General features: G+C 53.8%; 1 protein-coding gene across 5 annotated transcripts in view; it reads right to left on the reverse strand.

Moving 5' to 3' along the window:
* KYAT1 (kynurenine aminotransferase 1) overlaps positions 1-22,862 on the reverse strand; it is an 825,974-nt gene that overhangs the window by 669,100 nt on the left and 134,012 nt on the right. For 2 of the 5 annotated variants that reach the window (XM_069609195.1, XM_069609196.1), the window contains one exon: positions 5,691-5,815. The exons of 2 other annotated variants lie outside the window; for them this stretch is intronic. Coding sequence is in view for 1 of the 3 variants with exons in the window: in XM_069609194.1 (XP_069465295.1) it covers positions 5,691-5,815; positions 6,497-6,530 (159 nt within the window). In the remaining 2 variants the exon portion in view is untranslated. Of the gene's footprint in view, positions 1-5,690; positions 5,816-6,496; positions 6,631-22,862 lie in introns of those variants that run through there. One more of the 5 variants, XM_069609194.1, reaches the window with a different exon arrangement.

The following is a 22,862-nucleotide window of genomic DNA, read 5'->3' on the forward strand; positions in this document are numbered from 1 at the left end:
CCATGCCATCATCAGAGCCCTCATCCACCTCCGAAATAAACTCAAGCTGGCGGAAAAAAAGCAGAACAAAGCCATGCTTGGCCATTGCCGAGCCCCGGGGAACCTCTGTCAAAACAGCCTTGAAAGGCGGCGAGGGTATCGGCGTCGACGCCGAACGCGGCGCCAACAGCATTGATGGCGCCGACAAAGTCCTTGAGTCCGGGGCCCCGAGCGTATCCCTCAACAGCCGGGGCGCCGATGGCATCGACGACTTCTTCAAAGGCGGGGCCTCAAAAGAGTATGTCGACGACCGCGGCGCCACCAGCGTCGACGTCTTCGTTGAAGACACCACAGGTTCACACGGTCTCAAGCGCGTCGAGGACCGGGACCTGGAACGGGCATGCCGAGAACGATTCCCCTTGTCCGAGCAGGACCTCTCCCGCGAATCGCGACGACCACCTGAGCCCGAAGGCGTGCGATCGGTCTCTCTTGACCGATCACGACCGACCCCACTCGGAGGCGCGGACGGACCAGTGCCCTGCGATTCGAGAATCGCCAACATTTTCTTCCCGAAGGAAGCCCATTCCTCTGGCATCACATGCTTGGTGGGGAAAGCGACCCACCGACGGGCGGAGTCCTCGGAAGAAGACAGGGAAGGCGACCGATGATGGCGCTTCCGGGAGTGCCTCGAAGAGGCAGAGGAGTGGCGGGACCGACTCCGGGACCGAGACCCTCTGGACTTCCGACGACGACGCAGAGAGTTGCCTCTCGAATCGTCCGTCGAAAGCCCCACAGACCTCGACTTCCGTGGCTTAGACACCTTACCTACCGATAACTTCTTCTTGCGCTCCTGCAAGGCTTTTGACGTGAGCGACTGGCAGTCGACACAGTCATCTGTGTCATGGGCCTCCCCAAGGCACCAGAGGCAGGCGTTGTGCGAGTCCGTAACTGACATCTTGGACCCACAGTCCCCGCACTTCTTAAAGCCTGGATGCGGTGTGGAAGACAAGGTAGACCTCTTCACGAAGAAAGACTTCACAATACGAAACAGGTTCGAAGAACCGGGAAAGAACAGGAACTCCAAAGAGTCGAGGCGCGCCGGGATCTCTGAAGCGAACACGTTCGCGGAAAAAACAGAACTGAGGCTACGAGCATCGTGCATCCTACGGTGTCCAGTCAATTGGTCAACAGCAAACTGGTCGACTGCAATTTGGTCGACACCATTTGGTCGAATGCCAAATGGTCGAATTTCTTTTTTTTTTATATATATATATATATATGTGTTTTGTGGGTTTTCGTGTGGGGAAAAAAAAAAAAAAAAAAAAAAGGGGGTTGGGGGGGAACCCCCCCCAAAAAAAACAAAAAAAGGGGTATAAAAAAAAAAAAAAATTCGACCATTTGGCATTCGACCAAATGGTGTCGACCAGTTGTCCTGTCGACCAAATGTTTTCGACCAATTGACTGGGAACCGCATCCTACATATAACATCCAGTGACGTCGGCCGTCGGAGGAGGTCCTCGAGGGTGGCGTATCAACGTCATCGACGCAGGACGCAGACGCCAAAGATTTTCCGAAGCAGCACAGCTGTGTTGATTACTGTCATAGATATGGAATGCGTCGGAGGACCCAATCCCCTCGAATTCAATATTTAAGTACTTGCCAACTTTCTCAATACTCAATGTCCGTCTAGTCTCCAGATCCATTCACTATGTGCATTAATTTGTTGTGCACCGTCCTTGACCCTTGTTAAGCCCCCGGATTGCGCCCATCCGAGTGTTCTCTCCCTGCCATTCACCGGTATGCGGCAGCTTCTCCGGGTGCTTGCGCAACCCTCTTTGGTTTTACTTGCTCCCCTCTCTCACATCAGGAGCACTGGCTTGCCGCGCTCAGCACTTCCGGATGTTCTTGCTGCCTCTTGCAGACTAGTGAAGATTTCTGTGTCGCCCAGCTCCAGGTAGGGACACACGGCTCAGAGCTCTGCAGGGCTCTTGACTCTTTTTGCGGCTCTCTCCAGCCTCGGTGCCCTTCCCGCTATCCTGCAGCTGTCGGCATCCTTTTCAAAAGATCCTCCTCTCCAGCCTGCATGACTATGCCCTGGATTCCCAGGCGGTCTCCCTCTCCTGCATGTGGGTCACTTCTTTTTAATATGCACTGGTAGCCTCTCAAGGGGTTGCAGGTGCAAGTCCTTTGCCTGACTAAAATTACCTCTCTCACTTGGACATGCCTGACCTTCAAAATGGTGTTCTGCAGTCCTCTTCCGCGTCCCAGTACAAAAGTGGCATTCACGTGGAAGTGTGCATTACCCGTAGTCGCCTCTTCCTCATCCCAGTCTTAAAGGGACCTGAATGGGATACAGTGGGAGTGTGTGACAGTGGGGAAGAGTGATAACCAATGAAGGTCAGGGAGGGTAGGATGTATTTGACAAGGGAAAGGGTGATACCATGTCTCACCTAACAGCACCTTTTCTTCACTCCCCAAAGCCCCTCCACCCAGGTGATCCTCCCTCGCATAACCACCAACAGGGTCGGCATCCAAAGGAGATGGCCCTTCCCTGCCCACTTTAGAGGACGATCCAAGGGCAGTAGATACAAGGATGCCATCTGGTTCCTCACAATACCCTCCTGCCAGGCCCTTAAGACCTCAGCATAGACATCAGAGCTGTACATGCTGCTGCCAGGCCCTAAAGGCTAAGGCAGAGCTGCACACCCTGCTGCCAGGCCCTAGAGGCCTCAGACACATCAGAGCTGCAGACCCGGCTGCCAGGCCCTAAATGCTTCAACAGAGCTGCACACGCTGCTGCCAGGCCCTAAAGGCTAAGGCAGAGCTGCATACCCTGCTGCCAGGCACTAAAACACTCAGCAAAGCTGCACACCCTGCTGCCAGGCACTAAAGCACTCAGCAAAGCTGCACACCCTGCTGCCAGGCACTAAAGCACTCAGCAGAGCTGCACACCCTGCTGCCAGGCACTAAAGCACTCAGCAAAGCTGCACGCCCTGCTGCCAGGCACTAAAGCACTCAGCAAAGATGCACACCCTGCTGCCAGGCACTAAAGCCCTCAGCAGAGCTGCACACCCTGCTGCCAGTTACTAAAGCACTCAGCAAAGCTGCACACCCTGCTGCCAGGCACTAAAGCCCTCAGCAGAGCTTCACACCCTGCTGCCAGTTACTAAAGCACTCAGCAAAGATGCACGCCCTGATGCCAGGCACTAAAGCACTCAGCAGAGCTGCACTCCCTGCTGCCAGGCACTAAAGCACTCAGCAAAGCTGCACGCCCTGATGCCAGGCACTAAAGCACTCAGCAAAGATGCACGCCCTGCTGCCAGGCACTAAAGCACTCAGCAAAGCTGCACACCCTGCTGCCAGGCACTAAAGTACTCAGCAAAGCTGCACACCCTGATGCCAGGCACTAAAGCACTCAGCAAAGCTGCACGCCCTGCTGCCAGGCACTAAAGCACTCAGCAAAGATGCACGCCCTGATGCCAGGCACTAAAGCACTCAGCAGAGCCGCACACCCTGATGCCAGGCCCTAAAGCCCTCAGCAAAGCTGCACACCCTGCTGCCAGGCCCTAAAGCACTCACCAAAGATGCACGCCCTGATGCCAGGCCCTAAAGCACTCAGCAAAGCTGCACACCCTGCTGCCAGGCCCTAAAGCACTCAGCAAAGATGCACGCCCTGATGCCAGGCCCTAAAGCACTCAGCAAAGCTGCACACCCTGCTGCCAGGCACTAAAGCACTCAGCAAAGATGCACGCCCTGATGCCAGGCCCTAAAGCCCTCAGCAGAGCTGCACACCCTGCTGCCAGGCACTAAAGCACTCACCAAAGATGCACACCCTGCTGCCAGGCACTAAAGCACTCAGCAAAGCTGCACACCCTGCTGCCAGGCACTAAAGCACTCAGCAAAGCTGCACGCCCTGCTGCCAGGCACTAAAGCACTCAGCAAAGCTGCACACCCTGCTGCCAGCCACTAAAGCACTCAGCAAAGATGCACGCCCTGATGCCAGGCCCTAAAGCACTCACCAAAGCTGCACACCCTGCTGCCAGGCACTAAAGCACTCAGCAAAGATGCACGCCCTGATGCCAGGCCCTAAAGCCCTTAGCAGAGCTGCACAACCCGATGCCAGGCACTAAAGCACTCAGCAGAGCTGCACACCCTGCTGCCAGGCACTAAAGCACTCAGCAAAGATGCACGCCCTGATGCCAGGCCCTAAAGCCCTCAGCAGAGCTGCACACCCTGCTGCCAGGCCCTAAAGCACTCAGCAAAGCTGCACACCCTGATGCCAGGCACTAAAGCACTCAGCAGAGCTGCACACCCTGCTGCCAGGCACTAAAGCACTCAGCAAAGCTACACGCCCTGATGCCAGGCACTAAAGCACTCAGCAAAGCTGCACACCCTGATGCCAGGCACTAAAGCACTCAGCAAAGATGCACACCCTGATGCCAGGCCCTAAAGCACTCAGCAAAGCTGCACACCCTGCTGCCAGGCACTAAAGCACTCAGCAGAGCTGCACACCCTGCTGCCAGGCACTTAAGCACTCAGCAAAGATGCACGCCCTGATGCCAGGCCCTAAAGCCCTCAGCAAAGCTGCACACCCTGCTGCCAGGCACTAAAGCACTCGGCAAAGATGCACACCTTGCTGCCAGGCACTAAAGCCCTCAGCAGAGCTGCACACCCTGCTGCCAGGCACTAAAGCACTCAGCAAAGATGCACACCCTGCTGCCAGGCACTAAAGCCCTCAGCAAAGCTGCACACCCTGCTGCCAGGCACTAAAGCACTCAGCAAAGATGCACGCCCTGATGCCAGGACCTAAAGCACTCAGCAAAGATGCACGCCCTGCTGCCAGGCACTAAAGCACTCAGCAAAGCTGCACACCCTGCTGCCAGGCACTAAAGCACTCAGCAAAGCTGCACACCCTGATGCCAGGCCCTAAAGCACTCAGAAAAGCTGCACGCCCTGCTGCCAGGCACTAAAGCACTCAGCAAAGATGCACGCCCTGCTGCCAGGCACTACAGCACTCAGCAAAGCTGCACGCCCTGCTGCCAGGCACTAAAGCACTCAGCAAAGATGCACACCCTGATGCCAGGCCCTAAAGCCCTCAAGCCCTCAGCAGAGCTGCACACCCTGCTGCCAGGCACTAAAGCACTCAGCAAAGCTGCACGCCCTGATGCCAGGCCCTAAAGCACTCACCAAAGCTGCACACCCTGCTGCCAGGCACTAAAGCACTCAGCAAAGATGCACACCCTGATGCCAGGCACTAAAGCACTCAGCAAAGCTGCACACCCTGCTGCCAGGCACTAAAGCACTCAGCAAAGATGCACGCCCTGATGCCAGGCCCTAAAGCACTCAGCAGAGCTGCACACCCTGCTGCCAGGCACTAAAGCCCTCAGCAGAGATGCACGCCCTGCTGCCAGGCACTAAAGCCCTCAGCAGAGCTGCACACCCTGCTGCCAGGCACCAAAGCACTCAGCAAAGATGCACGCCCTGATGCCAGGCCCTAAAGCACTCAGCAGAGCTGCACACCCTGCTGCCAGGCACTAAAGCACTCAGCAGAGCTGCACACCCTGCTGCCAGGCACTAAAGCACTCAGCAAAGATGCACACCCTGCTGCCAGGCCCTAAAACCCTCAGCAGAGCTGCACACCCTGCTGCCAGACCGTAAAGGCCTCAGGCGAGCAAGTAAAATAGCATATACATTGTTTTACGGCTCAATACCTGTGTCAGGCGCCAGCAGTCCAGTTTCTTCCCTCCCAGGATATGTCGACTCCACGTCAGGACAGTCCTTCTGAGCATGGCAGTCACCAAGTCCTGTCCCCTGTCCTCCAAGGATTCACGTGGCACTGCCAAGAGACAGAAACAAAGAAGTGGGTGAGAAGCAGACCAGGAGCCGGGGAGCACAGACTGCAGTGTCAGGCCGGAAGTGCGCGCCGCACAGCAGGGTCCGAATTCCACCGGGCTGCCGAAGCTGGCAGCCCAACAGCACAGCAAGCACGTGTCGAGTTTCCCAGAAGTCAGCGGGCGAGCGGGCAAGCAGGCCTCCATCCTCCAGGAGAATGCCTCCAAAGCCTTTGCAGCAGACGGGTGGGTCGGGTGGGGTGGGGAGCTGCACAGGTGACTGCCCCTGAAGCCGGCAGTGCAGTAGCATCAGAGAAGCATCAGAGAAGAGCACTCAAACCCCCGCCCACCCCTCCCACCCTATTACACAAAGACATGTTGTAAAGATTCAAGCACATGCCTCTGGGCGCTGGAAGCTCTTTTTTGCTTCAGAGCTCATGCTATGTGGACACCGCGAACGCCTCCATGAGCACGTGCAGCCCAGGGCAACCCACACTTGCAAGATGCATGTGATAAACTGAAGCACTGAGCACTTTGTTGTAAGTAGCTTGCTGCGGTGTGGAATTCCAGACTCCATGTTTCATTCCAAGTTCGATTGTACTGTTTTGAAAGTGAGCAGTTGTTGGGTCTCTGAGGGAGCAGGGACGACGCTGTGCTGGTTGGTTAATAAAAGTGTTCTTACTTACCTGTGAACTTCGTTTTTACACTGGCGACGAGCATCCACGACCAGCCAGCTGACCCACGCGCCTTTGGTTTCGGCGCTTTTACACACTTCGTTACACCAGCTGCAAAAAGGGGCACAGGAATAGTGGAGCCTCATTCTCCAGCCGCTGCCCTTCCAGGGTGACCCAGCACACTTCCTGAGCCCAATGCCCCCCACAGGTGCAGCTTCTGCTATCCCTGCTGCATCGCACGCCCCCCCCCCGCCCACAGGCGCAGCTTCTGCTATCCCTGCTGCATCGCACGCCCCCCCCCCGCCCACAGGCGCAGCTTCTGCTATCCCTGCTGCATGGCACTTCACCCCACAGGCGCAGCTTCTGCTATCCCTGCTGCATGGCACGCCCCCCCCCACAGGCGTAGCTTCTGCTATCCCTACTGCATGGCACGCCCCCCGCCCACAGGCGCAGCTTCTGCTATCCCTGCTGCATGGCACGCCCCCCGCCCACAGGCGCAGCTTCTGCTATCCCTGCTGCATGGCACTGCCCCCCACAGGTGCAGCTTCTGCTATCCCTGCTGCATGGCACGCCCCCCGCCCACAGGCGCAGCTTCTGCTATCCCTGCTGCATGGCACTGCCCCCCACAGGTGCAGCTTCTGCTATCCCTGCTGCATGGCACGCCCCCCGCCCACAGGCGCAGCTTCTGCTATCCCTGCTGCATGGCACTGCCCCCCACAGGTGCAGCTTCTGCTATCCCTGCTGCATGGCACTTCACCCCACAGGTGCAGCTTCTGCTATCCCTGCTGCATGGCACTGCCCCCACAGGTGCAGCTTCTGCTATCCCTGCTGCATGGCACTTCACCCCACAGGTGCAGCTTCTGCTATCCCTGCTGCATGGCACTGCCCCCCACAGGCGCAGCTTCTGCTATCCCTGCTGCATGGCACGGCCCGCCACAGGCGCAGCTTCTGCTATCCCTGCTGCATGGCACTTCACCCCACAGGCGCAGCTTCTGCTATCCCTGCTGCATGGCACGCCCCCCCACAGGCGTAGCTTCTGCTATCCCTGCTGCATGGCACGCCCCCCGCCCACAGGCGCAGCTTCTGCTATCCCTGCTGCATGGCACGCCCCCCGCCCACAGGCGCAGCTTCTGCTATCCCTGCTGCATGGCACTGCCCCCCACAGGTGCAGCTTCTGCTATCCCTGCTGCATGGCACTTCACCCCACAGGTGCAGCTTCTGCTATCCCTGCTGCATGGCACTGCCCCCACAGGCGCAGCTTCTGCTATCCCTGCTGCATGGCACGCCCCCTGCCCACAGGCGCAGCTTCTGCTATCCCTGCTGCATGGCACGCCCCCCGCCCACAGGCGCAGCTTCTGCTATCCCTGCTGCATGGCACTGCCCCCCACAGGCGCAGCTTCTGCTATCCCTGCTGCATGGCACGGCCCGCCACAGGTGCAGCTTCTGCTATCCCTGCTGCATGACACTGCACCCCACAGGCACAGCTTCTGCTATCCCTGCTGCATGGCACTGCACCCCACAGGCGCAGCTTCTGCTATCCCTGCTGTATGGCACGGCCCCCCACAGGCGCAGCTTCTGCTATCCCTGCTGCATGGCACGGCCCCCCACAGGCGCAGCTTCTGCTATCCCTGCTGCATGGCACAGCCCCCACAGGCGCAGCTTCTGCTATCCCTGCTGCATGGCACGCCCCCCGCCCACAGGCGCAGCTTCTGCTATCCCTGCTGCATGGCACTGCCCCCCACAGGCGCAGCTTCTGCTATCCCTGCTGCATGGCACGGCCCGCCACAGGTGCAGCTTCTGCTATCCCTGCTGCATGACACTGCACCCCACAGGCACAGCTTCTGCTATCCCTGCTGCATGGCACTGCACCCCACAGGCGCAGCTTCTGCTATCCCTGCTGCATGGCACGGCCCCCCACAGGCGCAGCTTCTGCTATCCCTGCTGCATGGCACGGCCCCCCACAGGCGCAGCTTCTGCTATCCCTGCTGCATGGCACGCCCCCCACAGGCGCAGCTTCTGCTATCCCTGCTGCATGGCACGCCCCCCGCCCACAGGCGCAGCTTCTGCTATCCCTGCTGCATGGCACTGCCCCCCACAGGCGCAGCTTCTGCTATCCCTGCTGCATGGCACGGCCCGCCACAGGCGCAGCTTCTGCTATCCCTGCTGCATGACACTGCACCCCACAGGCACAGCTTCTGCTATCCCTGCTGCATGGCACGGCACCCCACAGGCGCAGCTTCTGCTATCCCTGCTGCATGGCACGGCCCCCCACAGGCGCAGCTTCTGCTATCCCTGCTGCATGGCACTGCCCCCACAGGCGCAGCTTCTGCTATCCCTGCTGCATGGCACGCCCCCCCCGCCCACAGGCGCAGCTTCTGCTATCCCTGCTGCATGGCACTGCCCCCCACAGGCGCAGCTTCTGCTATCCCTGCTGCATGGCACGGCCCACCACAGGTGCAGCTTCTGCTATCCCTGCTGCATGACACTGCACCCCACAGGCACAGCTTCTGCTATCCCTGCTGCATGACACTGCACCCCACAGGCACAGCTTCTGCTATCCCTGCTGCATGGCACCGCCCCCATAGGCGCAGCTTCTGCTATCCCTGCTGCCTGGCACTGCCCCCCCACAGGCGCAGCTTCTGCTATCCCTGCTGCATGGCACGGCCCCCGCCCACAGGCGCAGCTTCTGCTATCCCTGCTGCATGGCACTGCCCTCCACAGGCGCAGCTTCTGCTATCCCTGCTGCATGGCACGGCCCGCCACAGGTGCAGCTTCTGCTATCCCTGCTGCATGACACTGCACCCCACAGGCGCAGCTTCTGCTATCCCTGCTGCATGGCACGGCCCCCCACAGGCGCAGCTTCTGCTATCCCTTCTGCATGGCACTGCCCCCCATAGGCGCAGCTTCTGCTATCCCTGCTGCATGGCACTGCCCCCCCCACAGGCGCAGCTTCTGCTATCCCTGCTGCATGGCACGCCCCCCAACCCACAGGCGCAGCTTCTGCTATCCCTGCTGCATGGCACGCCCCCCCACCCACAGGCGCAGCTTCTGCTATCCCTGCTGCATGGCACGCCCCCTGCCCACAGGCACAGCTTCTGCTATCCCTGCTGCATGGCACTGCCCCCCCACAGGCGCAGCTTCTGCTATCCCTGCTGCATGGCACGGCCCCCCACAGGCGCAGCTTCTGCTATCCCTGCTGCATGGCACTGCCCCCATAGGCGCAGCTTCTGCTATCCCTGCTGCCTGGCACTGCCCCCCCACAGGCGCAGCTTCTGCTATCCCTGCTGCATGGCACGGCCCCCGCCCACAGGCGCAGCTTCTGCTATCCCTGCTGCATGGCACTGCCCTCCACAGGCGCAGCTTCTGCTATCCCTGCTGCATGGCACGGCCCGCCACAGGTGCAGCTTCTGCTATCCCTGCTGCATGACACTGCACCCCACAGGCGCAGCTTCTGCTATCCCTGCTGCATGGCACGGCCCCCCACAGGCGCAGCTTCTGCTATCCCTTCTGCATGGCACTGCCCCCCATAGGCGCAGCTTCTGCTATCCCTGCTGCATGGCACTGCCCCCCCCACAGGCGCAGCTTATGCTATCCCTGCTGCATGGCACGCCCCCCCACCCACAGGCGCAGCTTCTGCTATCCCTGCTGCATGGCACGCCCTCCCCCACAGGCGCAGCTTCTGTTATCCCTGCTGCATGGCACGCCCTCCCCCCACAGGCACAGCTTCTGCTATCCCTGCTGCATGGCACTGCCCCCCCACAGGCGCAGCTTCTGCTATCCCTGCTGCATGACACTGCACCCCACAGGCGCAGCTTCTGCTATCCCTGCTGCATGGCACTGCCCCCACAGGCGCAGCTTCTGCTATCCCTGATGCATGGCACTGCCCCCACAGGCGCAGCTTCTGCTATCCCTGATGCATGGCACGGACCCCGACAGGCGCAGCTTCTGCTATCCCTGCTGCATGGCATGGCCCCCCACAGGCGCAGTGTCACACCGATGCGGCCATGGAAGCTATGGGCAAGATGGAGGCGCTATTAGGACTCTACGGCTTGTCTGTTAGCGGTCTAGCCCTTTTTTTGCTACGGGCATATAGGGAAGCCACACCCCCCGCGAGTCGCGTTGCAACTCGCTTTCGCTGACTTTCGTTTTGATCCGTACCAGTGCCTTCCTTGATTTCCTCCCGTTTCAGCATTTCCCCTTGCTGCTATATATTTTCGCTGCTGCCCTTTCCTTCTCGCCTGTTTGCGGTTCTCTTCCTTTGCCTTCCTTGCATATCACTTTGTTTACGTGTTTTTCCGGCTTTGTCTAGTTCTGCTTCAACTATCTGCTTCGAGCTGCCGCAGACCTGCCTTCCCTGGCGGCAGGGTTCCGACTTGTCGGCTCCCACCCGCTCGGGGAAACTTTCACTACATTTCCGTTCTCTCGCTATCTCACCTTCTCGCACTCAAACTCATTCGTCCTCTCTCACCCTCTCGCACTCAAACTCATTCGTCCTCTCTCACTCTCTCTCACTCAGACTCACTCGCGCTCTCTCACTCTCTCTCACTCATTCTCTCTTGTGCTCTCTCTCGTTCTGACTTCTCGTTCTCTCTGATCTTACCTGTTTCTCCGGGAGTACTTTTCCCATGCTTACTCTTCCTTGCCCGCTTCCGTGTGTATTGCGGAGGTCCTCTACAGCGACTCTTCCTTACCTCTCCTCCCCGGGCTCCTTCCTCCAGAAAAGCCCCGCTATCCTTTGGATTTACAACCAAGATCATAGTAGAAAGTCCTTACCTGCCTCTGGACCTTGAAATCTAACCGGCCATCGTCATCTGCAGCTACACAGGGTTTTTTCTGCCAATCAGGCTTTTTCCCCGTTTGAAGGAGCGGGCTCCCCAGGGTTCACTTGACTGTTTGTTCTATTAACGGTCAAAGTGGCCTCGGGAGGAGACCGTCCCTATCTCTTTGAACGTAAGAAGGAAGGAGAAGAAGAAGAGAAACCTCCAAAGGACCGGAGAAGGAGGCAGAAGGTACTCAGCCACAGTAAAGACCCAGGTGAGGTGATCCCTGGGAAAGGAGCCCTGGGCAGTGACACGCAGCTTCTGCTATCCCTGCTGCATGGCACTGCCCCCGACAGGCGCAGCTTCTGCTATCCTTGCTGCATGGCACGCCCCCCCGCCCACAGGCGCAGCTTCTGCTATCCCTGCTGCATGGCACACCCCCCCACCCACAGGCGCAGCTTCTGCTATCTCTGCTACATGGCACTGCCCCCCACAGGCGCAGCTTCTGCTATCCCTGCTGCATGACACTGCACCCCACAGGCGCAGCTTCTGCTATCCCTGCTGCATGGCATGGCCCCCCACAGGTGCAGCTTCTGCTATCCCTGCTGCATGGCACGCCCCCCCACAGGCGCAGCTTCTGCTATCCCTGCTGCATGGCACTGCCCCCGACAGGTGCAGCTTCTGCTATCCCTGCTGCATGGCACGGCCCCCCACAGGCGCAGCTTCTGCTATCCCTGCTGCATGGCATTGCCCCCGACAGGCGCAGCTTCTGCTATCCCTGCTGCATGGCACGCCCCCCCGCCCACAGGCGCAGCTTCTGCTATCCCTGCTGCATGGCACGCCCCCCCGCCCACAGGCGCAGCTTCTGCCATCCCTGCTGCATGGCACTGCCCCCCGCCCACAGGCGCAGCTTCTGCTATCCCTGCTGCATGGCACGGCCCCCCACAGGCGCAGCTTCTGCTATCCCTGCAGCATGGCACGCCCCCGCCCACAGGCGCAGCTTCTGCTATCCCTGCTGCATGGCACGCCCCCCGCCCACAGGCGCAGCTTCTGCTATCCCTGCTGCATGGCACGGCCCCCCACAGGCGCAGCTTCTGCTATCCCTGCTGCATGGCACTGCCCCCGACAGGCGCAGCTTCTGCTATCCCTGCTGCATGGCACGCCCCCCCACCCACAAGCGCAGCTTCTGCTATCCCTGCTGCATGGCACGGCCCCCACAGGCACAGCTTCTGCTATCCCTGTTGCATGACACTGCACCCCACAGGCACAGCTTCTGCTATCCCTGCTGCATGGCACGGCCCCCCGCAGGTGCAGCTTCTGCTATCCTTGCTGCATGACACTGCACCCCACAGGCGCAGCTTCTGCTATCCCTGCTGCATGGCACGGCCCCCCACAGGTGCAGCTTCTGCTATCCCTGCTGCATGGCACTGCCCCCACAGGCGCAGCTTCTGCCATCCCTGCTGCATGGCACTGCCCCCACAGGCGCAGCTTCTGCTATCCCTGCTGCATGGCACGCCCCCCCCGCCCACAGGCGCAGCCTCTGCTATCCCTGCTGCATGGCACGCCCCCCGCCCACAGGCACAGCCTCTGCTATCCCTACTGCATGGCACGGCCCCCCACAGGCGCAGCTTCTGCTATCCCTGCTGCATGGCACTACCCCCCACAGGCGCAGCTTCTGCTATCCCTGCTGCATGGCACGGCCCCCCACAGGCGCAGCTTCTGCTATCCCTGCTGCATGGCACTGCCCCCCACAGGCGCAGCTTCTGCTATCCCTGCTGCATGGCACGGCCCACCACAGGCGCAGCTTCTGCTATCCCTGCTGCATGGCACGCCCCCCCGCCCACAGGCGCAGCCTCTGCTATCCCTGCTGCATGGCACGGCCCCCGACAGGCGCAGCTTCTGCTATCCCAACTGCATGGCACGGCCCCCCACAGGCGCAGCTTCTGCTATCCCTGCTGCATGGCACTGCCCCCCACAGGCGCAGCTTCTGCTATCCCTGCGCCCCCCACAGGCACACTTTCTGCTATCCCTGCTGCATGGCACGGCCCCCGACAGACGCAGCTTCTGCTATCCCTGCTGCATGATACTGCACCCCAAAGGCGCAGCTTCTGCTATCCCTGCTGCATGGCACAGCCCCCGCACAGGCGCAGCTTCTGCTATCCCTGCAGCATGGCACGGCTCCCCACAGGCGCAGCTTCTGCTATCCCTGCTGCATGACACTACATCCCACAGGCGCAGCTTCTGCTATCCCTGCTGCATGGCGCAGCTTCTGCTATCCCTGCTGCATGGCACAGCCCCCCACAGGTGCAACTTCTGCTATCCCTGCTGCATGGCACAGCCCCCGCACAGACGCACCTTCTGCTATCCCGGCTGCATGACACCACACCCCACAGGCGCAGCTTCTGCTATCCCTGCTGCATGGCACTGCCCCCCTCCCACAGGCGCAGCTTCTGCTATCCCTGCTGCATGTCACGGCCCCCCACAGGCGCAGCTTCTGCTATCCCTGCTGCATGGCATGCCCCCACAGGCGCAGCTTCTACTATCCCTGCTGCATGTCACGGCCCCCCACAGGCGCAGCTTCTGCTATCCCTGCTACATGGCACAGCCCCCCACAGGCACACCTTCTGCTATCCCTGCTGCATGTGCAGATGGCACTGCCCCCCACAGGCGCAGCTTCTGCTATCCCTGCTGCATGGCATGGCCCCCCACAGGCGCAGCTTCTGCTATCCCTGCTGCATGACACTGCACCCCACAGGCACAGCTTCTGCTATCCCTGCTGCTTGGCACGGGACCCCCCCAGGCGCAGCTTCAGCTATCCCTGCTGCATGGCACGGCCCCCCACAGGTGCAGCTTCTGCTATCCCTGCTGCATGGCACTGCCCCCCACAGGCGCAGCTTCTGCTATCCCTGCTGCATGTCACTGCCCCCCACAGGCGCAGCTTCTGCTATCCCTGCTGCATGGCACTGCCCCCGCCCCCAGATACCCACAGGCGCAGCGTCTGCTATCCCTGCTGCAGGTGCAGATGGCACTGCCCCCACAGGCGCAGCTTCTGCTATCCCTGCTGCATGGCACTGCCCTGCTCCCGACACCCACAGGCGCAGCTTCTGCTATCCCTGCTGCAGGTGCAGATGGCACTGCCCCCCACAAGTGCAGCTTCTGCTATCCCTGCTGCATGGCACTGCCCCCACCCCCCCCCCCCCGACACCCACAGGTGCAGCTTCTGCTATCCCTGCTGCCCAGAGGGGAACCAGCATTGCACGTCACAGCACCCCGACCTGACCCCATCAGAGCCACCACATAGAACAGGAAATCTCAGGTGACCAGCTGCAATATCCATGTCTAAGAGCGGGGGGCAAAACGAATCCTGTGCGTGCCCCAACAGCTCCTGGTTAACACAAAAGGATAACAGTCGCTGCAAACGACATGGTATTTTTCAGCTCAAACAATTGTTAAATTAGTGAGATACCTCTTTGGTCAGGGCTTAACGTATCAAATCCTACCCCATACCACATCATATTCATGCATGATTCACGTAAATAAATGTCACACCAGCCTTAACATTTTTGGTAAATAATTATTAATGTGATATTTGCACACTTCAGGTTGCATAAAAAAGGACATATATACACAAATGAAATTATTTTCCATATATCAAACACAAGATATAGTAAAAAGGGGTAATACAAACTCGCGCTATACAATTCTGTTGCTTGAAAGTAGTGGTGAAGAACTGATTTAGAAAAGATAGTAAAGCAAGTGAACAGAAACCCAGTGCTGGAGGGAAGATGGAATGGAGTGAAGAGATACCCACAGGCAGACTATTCTGAATTAAGTCAATTCAGAAGGAAAGAAGGGGAAAAAATGTTTTAAAGAGAACATTTTTGATAATTAAAAATGGAGGGCTTGGTTTCAAAAAATGAAGTCTAAACCAGATTACCTTACAACAAAAACATTTTTTAATGGAGAAATTAAAACTTATGAAAACACAATTAACAACAACAACTCTGGGTATTAGGTTCATACACCAGAGACTTCTCAGTATATACTTAAATCCAGTGTGTATACAAATTAACCCTGTGTTCCAAATTTCAGGTTCGCTTAGTTTTCACAAATATAGTGCTAAGTACAGGTTTGCAAATAATTAAACAAGTCCATCAGTTTTGTAATTCATACAACTGTGTTGGTTTATGGTGTTGCGCTCATACCCTGGAGTCCATGAGATTTAGGAAGATTGACTCCCTGGGCTCCATGAGAAAAACCCAGGGAGAAAAACCTCCTGGTGCCATGCCGCGGGTCGCCCGCCGAAGCCAGAGGGCAGAGCCTCCAGGCAACATGAACTACAGAGCCATGTTCATCACTTTGAGAGGTCTGCCCAGGTGTGGCCGATTGCCCTGGCAGCGTTTTCTGCATAGCCTCATTGAAGCAGGACATTAGCATTGGGATTGGGGCTGGAGTGGGGGCTTGTACACCAGTAGGCCAAGAAGCACAGGCTGCTTACAAATATCCAAACAACCACCTGCGTTTTGGCCATTTTCTTTTTCAATCAACAAACTGCACTGCTCATTTTACAACTTCAACCTCTCGAAAAATATATAAAAAGCCGAGTCAAAAGTCAAAACTATTTTCCCAGAACAGAGATGAAAGACGTTGCAGGCGGCCCATCCTCACTCGCAAGGTCAGACGGTCTGTCCCGACATCTAGACTCCCATCACTTCACATTCTTAGTACATAAATCAGCACATGCAGACAACATGCTCTATGCAATTATAGTGACGAAAGGGTGGGGCTGGTTTTGCCCCGTCCAAAACCATCTATAGACAAATCCTTGCTATGACGTCAGTATGGTGCGTGGATTGCAGAATGGACCACGCCATCAGAACTGTTCAATAGCTTCATTATTTCATTTCCAAGGTCCTTGCTATGACGTCAGTATGGTGCTTGGATTGCAATATGGACCACGCCATCAGAACTATTCAATAGCTCTGTTATTTCATTTCTAAGGTCCTTGCTATGACGTGAGTATGGTGAGTGGATTGCAGTATGGACCATGCCATCAGAACTGTTCAATAGCTCCGTTATTTCATTTCCAAGGTCCTTGCTACGACATCAGTATGGTGCGTGGATTGCAGTATGGACTACGCCCTCAGAACTGTTCAATAGCTTTGTTATTTAATATGCAAGGTCCTTGCTATGACGTCAGTATGGTGCGTGGATTGCAGTATGGACCACGCCATCAGGACTGTTCAAAAGCTCTGTTATTTAATTTCTAAGTTCCTTGCTATGACGTCAGTATGGTGCGTGGATTGCAATATGGACCACGCCATCAGAACTGTTCAATAGCTTTGTTATTTAATTTCCAAGGTCCTTGCTATGACGTCAGTATGGTGCGTGGATTGCAATATGGACCACACTATCAGAACTGTTCAATAGCTTTGTTATTTAATTTCCAAGGTCCTTGCTATGACGTCAGTATGGTGCATGGATTGCAGTATGGACCACGCCATCAGAACTGTTCAATAGCTTAGTTATTTAATTTCCAAGGTCCTTGCTATGACGTCAGTATGGTGCGTGGATTTCAGTATGGACCACCCCATCAGAACTGTTCAATAGCTTTGTTATTTAATTTCCAAGGTCCTTGCTATGACGTCAGTATGGTGCGTGGATTTCAGTATGGACCACGCCATCAGAACTGTGCAATAGCTCTGTTATTTTATTTCCAAGGTCCTTGCTATGACGTCAGTATGGTGCGTGGATTGGAGTTTGGATCACGCCATCGGAACTGATCAATAGCTTCATTATTTCATTTCCAAGGTCCTTGCTATGACGTCAGTATGGTGCGTGGATTGTAGTATGGACTACGCCATCAGAACTGTTCAATAGCTCGGTTATTTCCTTTCTAAGGTCCGTTCTATGACGTCAGTATGGTGCGTGGATTGCAGTATGGACTACGCCATCAGAACTGTTCAATAGCTCTGTTATTTCATTTCTAAGGTCCTTCCTATGACGTCTGGATGGTTCGTGGATTGCAGTATGGACCACACCATCAGAACTGTTCAATAGCTTCATTGTTTCATTGCTAAGGTCCTTCCTATGACGTCTGGATGGTGCGTGGATTGCAGTATGGACAACGCCATCAGAACTGTACAATAGCTCTGTTATTTAATTTCTAAGGTCCTTCCTATGACGTCTGGATGGGGCGTGGATTGCGGTGTGGACCATGCAATCAGAACTGTTCAATAGCTTCATTATTTCATTTCTAAGGTCCTTGCTATGACGTCAGTATGGTGCGTGGATTGCAATATGGACCACGCCATCAGAACTGTTCAATAGCTTCATTATTTCATTTCTAAGGTCCTTGCTATGACGTCAGTATGGTGCGTGGATTGCAGTATGGACTATGCCCTGAGAACTGCTCAATAGCTTTGTTATTTCATTTCCAAAGTCCTTGCTATGACGTCAGTATGGTGCATGGATTGCCGTCAGTATGGTGCATGGATTGCAGTATGGACCACGCCATCAGAGCTGTTCAATAGCTTCATTATTCAATAGCTTTGTTATTTCATTTCCAAGGTCCTTGCTATGACGTCAGTATGGTGCGTGGATTGCAGTATGGACTACGCCATCAGAACTGTTCAATAGCTTCATTATTTCATTTCCAAGGTCCTTGCTATGACGTCAGTATGGTGCGTGGATTGCAGTATGGACTACGCCATCAGAACTGTTCAATAGCTTCATTATTTCATTTCCAAGGTCCTTGCTATGACGTCAGTATGGTGCATGGATTGCAGTATGGACCACGCCATCAGAGCTGTTCAATAGCTTCATTATTCAATAGCTTTGTTATTTCATTTCCAAGGTCCTTGCTATGACGTCAGTATGGTGCGTGGATTGCAGTATGGACTACGCCATCAGAACTGTTCAATAGCTTCATTATTTCATTTCCAAGGTCCTTGCTATGACGTCAGTATGGTGCGTGGATTGTAGTATGGACTACGCCATCAGAACTGTTCAATAGCTTTGTTATTTCATTTCCAAGGTCCTTGCTATGACGTCAGTATGGTGCGTGGATTGCAGTAAGGACTATGCCCTCAGAACTGCTCAATAGCTTTGTTATTTCATTTCCAAGGTCTTTGCTATGACATCATTATGGTGCGTGGATTGTAGTATGGACTACGCCATCAGAACTGTTCAATAGCTTCATTATTTCATTTCCAAGGTCCTTGCTATGATGTCAGTATGGTGCGTCGATTGCAGTATGGACTACGCCCTCAAACTGCTCAATAGCTTCGTTATTTCATTTCCAAGGTCCTTGCTATGACATCAGTGTGGTGCCTGGATTGCAGTCTGGACTACCCCATCAGAACTGTTCAATAGCTCCGTTATTTCATTTCTAAGGTCCTTGCTATGACGTCAGTATGGTGCGTGGATTGCAGTATGGACTACGCCATCAGAGCTGTTCAATAGCTTCATTATTTCATTTCCAAGGTCCTTTCTATAACGTCAGTATGGTGCGTGGATTGCAGTATATACCACGTCATCAGAACTGTTCAATAGCTCCGTTATTTCATTTCTAAGGTCCTTGCTATGACGTCAGTATGGTGCGTGGATTGAAGTATGGACCACGCCATCAGAACTGTTCAATAGCTTCATTATTTAGTTTCCAAGGTCCTTGCTATGACGTCAGTATGGTGCGTGGATTGTAGTATGGACTACGCCATCAGAACTGTTCAATAGCTTTGTTATTTCATTTCCAAGGTCCTTGCTATGACGTCAGTATGGTGCGTGGATTGCAGTAAGGACTATGCCCTCAGAACTGCTCAATAGCTTTGTTATTTCATTTCCAAGGTCTTTGCTATGACATCATTATGGTGCGTGGATTGTAGTATGGACTACGCCATCAGAACTGTTCAATAGCTTCATTATTTCATTTCCAAGGTCCTTGCTATGATGTCAGTATGGTGCGTCGATTGCAGTATGGACTACGCCCTCAAACTGCTCAATAGCTTCGTTATTTCATTTCCAAGGTCCTTGCTATGACATCAGTGTGGTGCCTGGATTGCAGTCTGGACTACCCCATCAGAACTGTTCAATAGCTCCGTTATTTCATTTCTAAGGTCCTTGCTATGACGTCAGTATGGTGCGTGGATTGCAGTATGGACTACGCCATCAGAGCTGTTCAATAGCTTCATTATTTCATTTCCAAGGTCCTTTCTATAACGTCAGTATGGTGCGTGGATTGCAGTATATACCACGTCATCAGAACTGTTCAATAGCTCCGTTATTTCATTTCTAAGGTCCTTGCTATGACGTCAGTATGGTGCGTGGATTGAAGTATGGACCACGCCATCAGAACTGTTCAATAGCTTCATTATTTAGTTTCTAAGGTCCTTGCTATGACGTCAGTATGGTGCGTGGATTGGAGTATGGACCACGCCATCAGAACTGTGCAATAGCTCCGTTATTTCATTTCTAAGGTCCTTGCTATGACGTCAGTATGGTGCGTGGATTGCAGTATGGACTACGCCATCAGAGCTGTTCAATAGCTTCATTATTTCATTTCCAAGGTCCTTTCTATAACGTCAGTATGGTGCGTGGATTGCAGAATGGACCACGTCATCAGAACTGTTCAATAGCTCCGTTATTTCATTTCTAAGGTCCTTGCTATGACGTCAGTATGGTGCGTGGATTGAAGTATGGACCACGCCATCAGAACTGTTCAATAGCTTCATTATTTAGTTTCTAAGGTCCTTGCTATGACGTCAGTATGGTGCGTGGATTGGAGTATGGACCACGCCATCAGAACTGTGCAATAGCTCCGTTATTTCATTTCTAAGGTCCTTGCTATGACGTCAGTATGGTGCGTGGATTGAAGTATGGACCACGCCATCAGAACTGTTCAATAGCTTCATTATTTAGTTTCTAAGGTCCTTGCTATGACGTCAGTATGGTGCGTGGATTGGAGTATGGACCACGCCATCAGAACTGTGCAATAGCTCCGTTATTTCATTTCTAAGGTCCTTGCTATGACGTCAGTATGGTGCGTGGATTGCAGTATGGACTACGCCATCAGAGCTGTTCAATAGCTTCATTATTTCATTTCCAAGGTCCTTTCTATAACGTCAGTATGGTGCGTGGATTGCAGAATGGACCACGTCATCAGAACTGTTCAATAGCTCCGTTATTTCATTTCTAAGGTCCTTGCTATGACGTCAGTATGGTGCGTGGATTGAAGTATGGACCACGCCATCAGAACTGTTCAATAGCTTCATTATTTAGTTTCTAAGGTCCTTGCTATGACGTCAGTATGGTGCGTGGATTGGAGTATGGACCACGCCATCAGAACTGTTCAATAGCTCCGTTATTTCATTTCTAAGGTCCTTGCTATGATATCAGTATGATGCGTTGATGGGAGTATTGACTACGCCCTCAGAACAGTTCAATAGCTTTGTTATTTCATTTCCAAGGTCCTTGCTATGACGTCAGTATGGTGCGTGGATTGCAGTACAGACCACGCCATCAGAGCTGTTCAATAGCTTCATTATTCAATAGCTTCGTTATTTCATTTCCAAAGTCCTTGCTATGACGTCAGTATGGTGCGTGGATTGGAGTATGAATCACGCCATCGGAACTGTTCAATAGCTTCGGTATTTCATTTCCAAGGTCCTTGCTATGATATCAGTATGATGCGTTGATGGGAGTATTGACTACGCCCTCAGAACAGTTCAATAGCTTTGTTATTTCATTTCCAAGGTCCTTGCTATGACGTCAGTATGGTGCATGGATTGCCGTCAGTATGGTGCATGGATTGCAGTATGGACCACGCCATCAGAGCTGTTCAATAGCTTCATTATTTCATTTCTAAGGTCCTTGCTATGATGTCAGTACGGTGCGTGGATTGCAGTATGGACTACGCCCTCAGAACTGTTCAATAGCTTCATTATTTCATGTCCAATGTTACGTTTCAAAAATATTTTCAGACCTAAAGAAAATTGGCATTTGCAACATTTACTCTGAAGCCATTTGGTATCTCAAAAATATCCACATTTATGTGGCGAAATTGCATTTGCACTTTTATTTGGATGTTCTCCAGGAAACGCAGCCTATCAATATAACATTTGAGCAATTCTTGGCAAATTTTATCATGTGAAATATGATATCATAGCATTCACCTGTTGAAATGAACAACTTTGAGATGACAATTGTATAGTCTGTCTTTAGTAGGTCACCAATTTGCTGAAATCCTCTTGGGTGTCATAGTTTTCTACAGTGTGAGAATCATGATCACAGTTCATAGTTCCTGCACCGCTCACATGTCTGTATAAGGGAGGCCGATAGCCAAACATGTACAAGATGGACTGTCTCAGTTCTTCACACGCAAACATCTTATCAACTGCAGAATAGAGTCCACAGCACAAAGCATCCATTGGTACTTTATGATGACGAAACCAGTCCCATCTTTTCTTCACTGAAATTGACACAAATGTACAATTCTTAAATTTCCCAATTCCCCACTAGACTGTAGGGCGAATTCCTTCATTTACATACTCGACCTAAGAAACATATTTACCAGTGCTTTCTGTAATATTGTGCAGGTCATCATAAGCACCCTTCATATTTGGTGCAATATGGTCACCCAAAGGACAGCCATGCACAGTGAAAAAAAATGTATTTGCCATTTACTGCAAACAAACTTTGTTTGCAGTAAATGTCAAATAAAACTTTCAAAACATCCCCATACTCGACAGCGAGTCCGAGTACCAATGCAAACCATGCAAATGCTACCTATCTGATATTCCTGTGGTCATAGTGGGGGAAATGGGACTACAAATAGTACCCATAACTACAGATTGTGCTTTGTATCACCATATTTTTGATTAAATTAGAGAAAATCGAAGGATGAATAGACTGTTGTGGAAGAGACGAGAGAATTGCTGAGAGTAGGAGCGTGGAATACAGATGGTTTTGAGTCCCTATTTACAGAAGAAGGGATTATTCTTGGGGGTTATGACATCAAATGCCTCCAAGAAACTTGGCTACGGGACAAGCCGGCTTGTGATGGCTATGTAATCTACTTAAACCCGACTCTTAAAGGGGGAACAGGGTAGACCTTTTTCTGGACTGCTCACCCTTGTTAAAGTTGAGCGTGGCTTCAAGATTTGTCAACATCTGATACTGAACCCATATATCCAGATTTTGGAACTTGAAAGGTCTCACATTAATGGAATTTCTAAGTTCTTGTTGATAAATGTATACCGTGGCATGAAAGGACCCCCTGCAGAAAAGTGTCTGAGATTCATTATGGAGAAAGTTGACCAATCTCTCATGGAGAGGGTGGGGGGGGGTCTTGAGATTCTCATCTGTGGAGACTTTAATTTTCACCTTCTGTCAAAAGAAGGTTGGCCCCTACAACATGGGAAACTCAATGGTGTCGCCCAGAGATGGATGGAGGAGTTAACCATGAGGGAATTGTGACTGCTAAAGGGGCAAACGATGGGGGATTGCCCCGGTGCTCCTACTTGGAGCAATGGCAGGCAGGCACTATAGATTTCTGCTTTGTATCATCTATTTCGGGGGACATGGTTTCTAGGTTTGAGGTTGTACATTTGCCACAGGGTGAT

This window comes from Ambystoma mexicanum, chromosome 8 (assembly GCF_040938575.1).
Source record: "Ambystoma mexicanum isolate Mex_15411 chromosome 8, UKY_AmexF1_1, whole genome shotgun sequence".
Taxonomy (NCBI): domain Eukaryota; kingdom Metazoa; phylum Chordata; class Amphibia; order Caudata; family Ambystomatidae; genus Ambystoma; species Ambystoma mexicanum.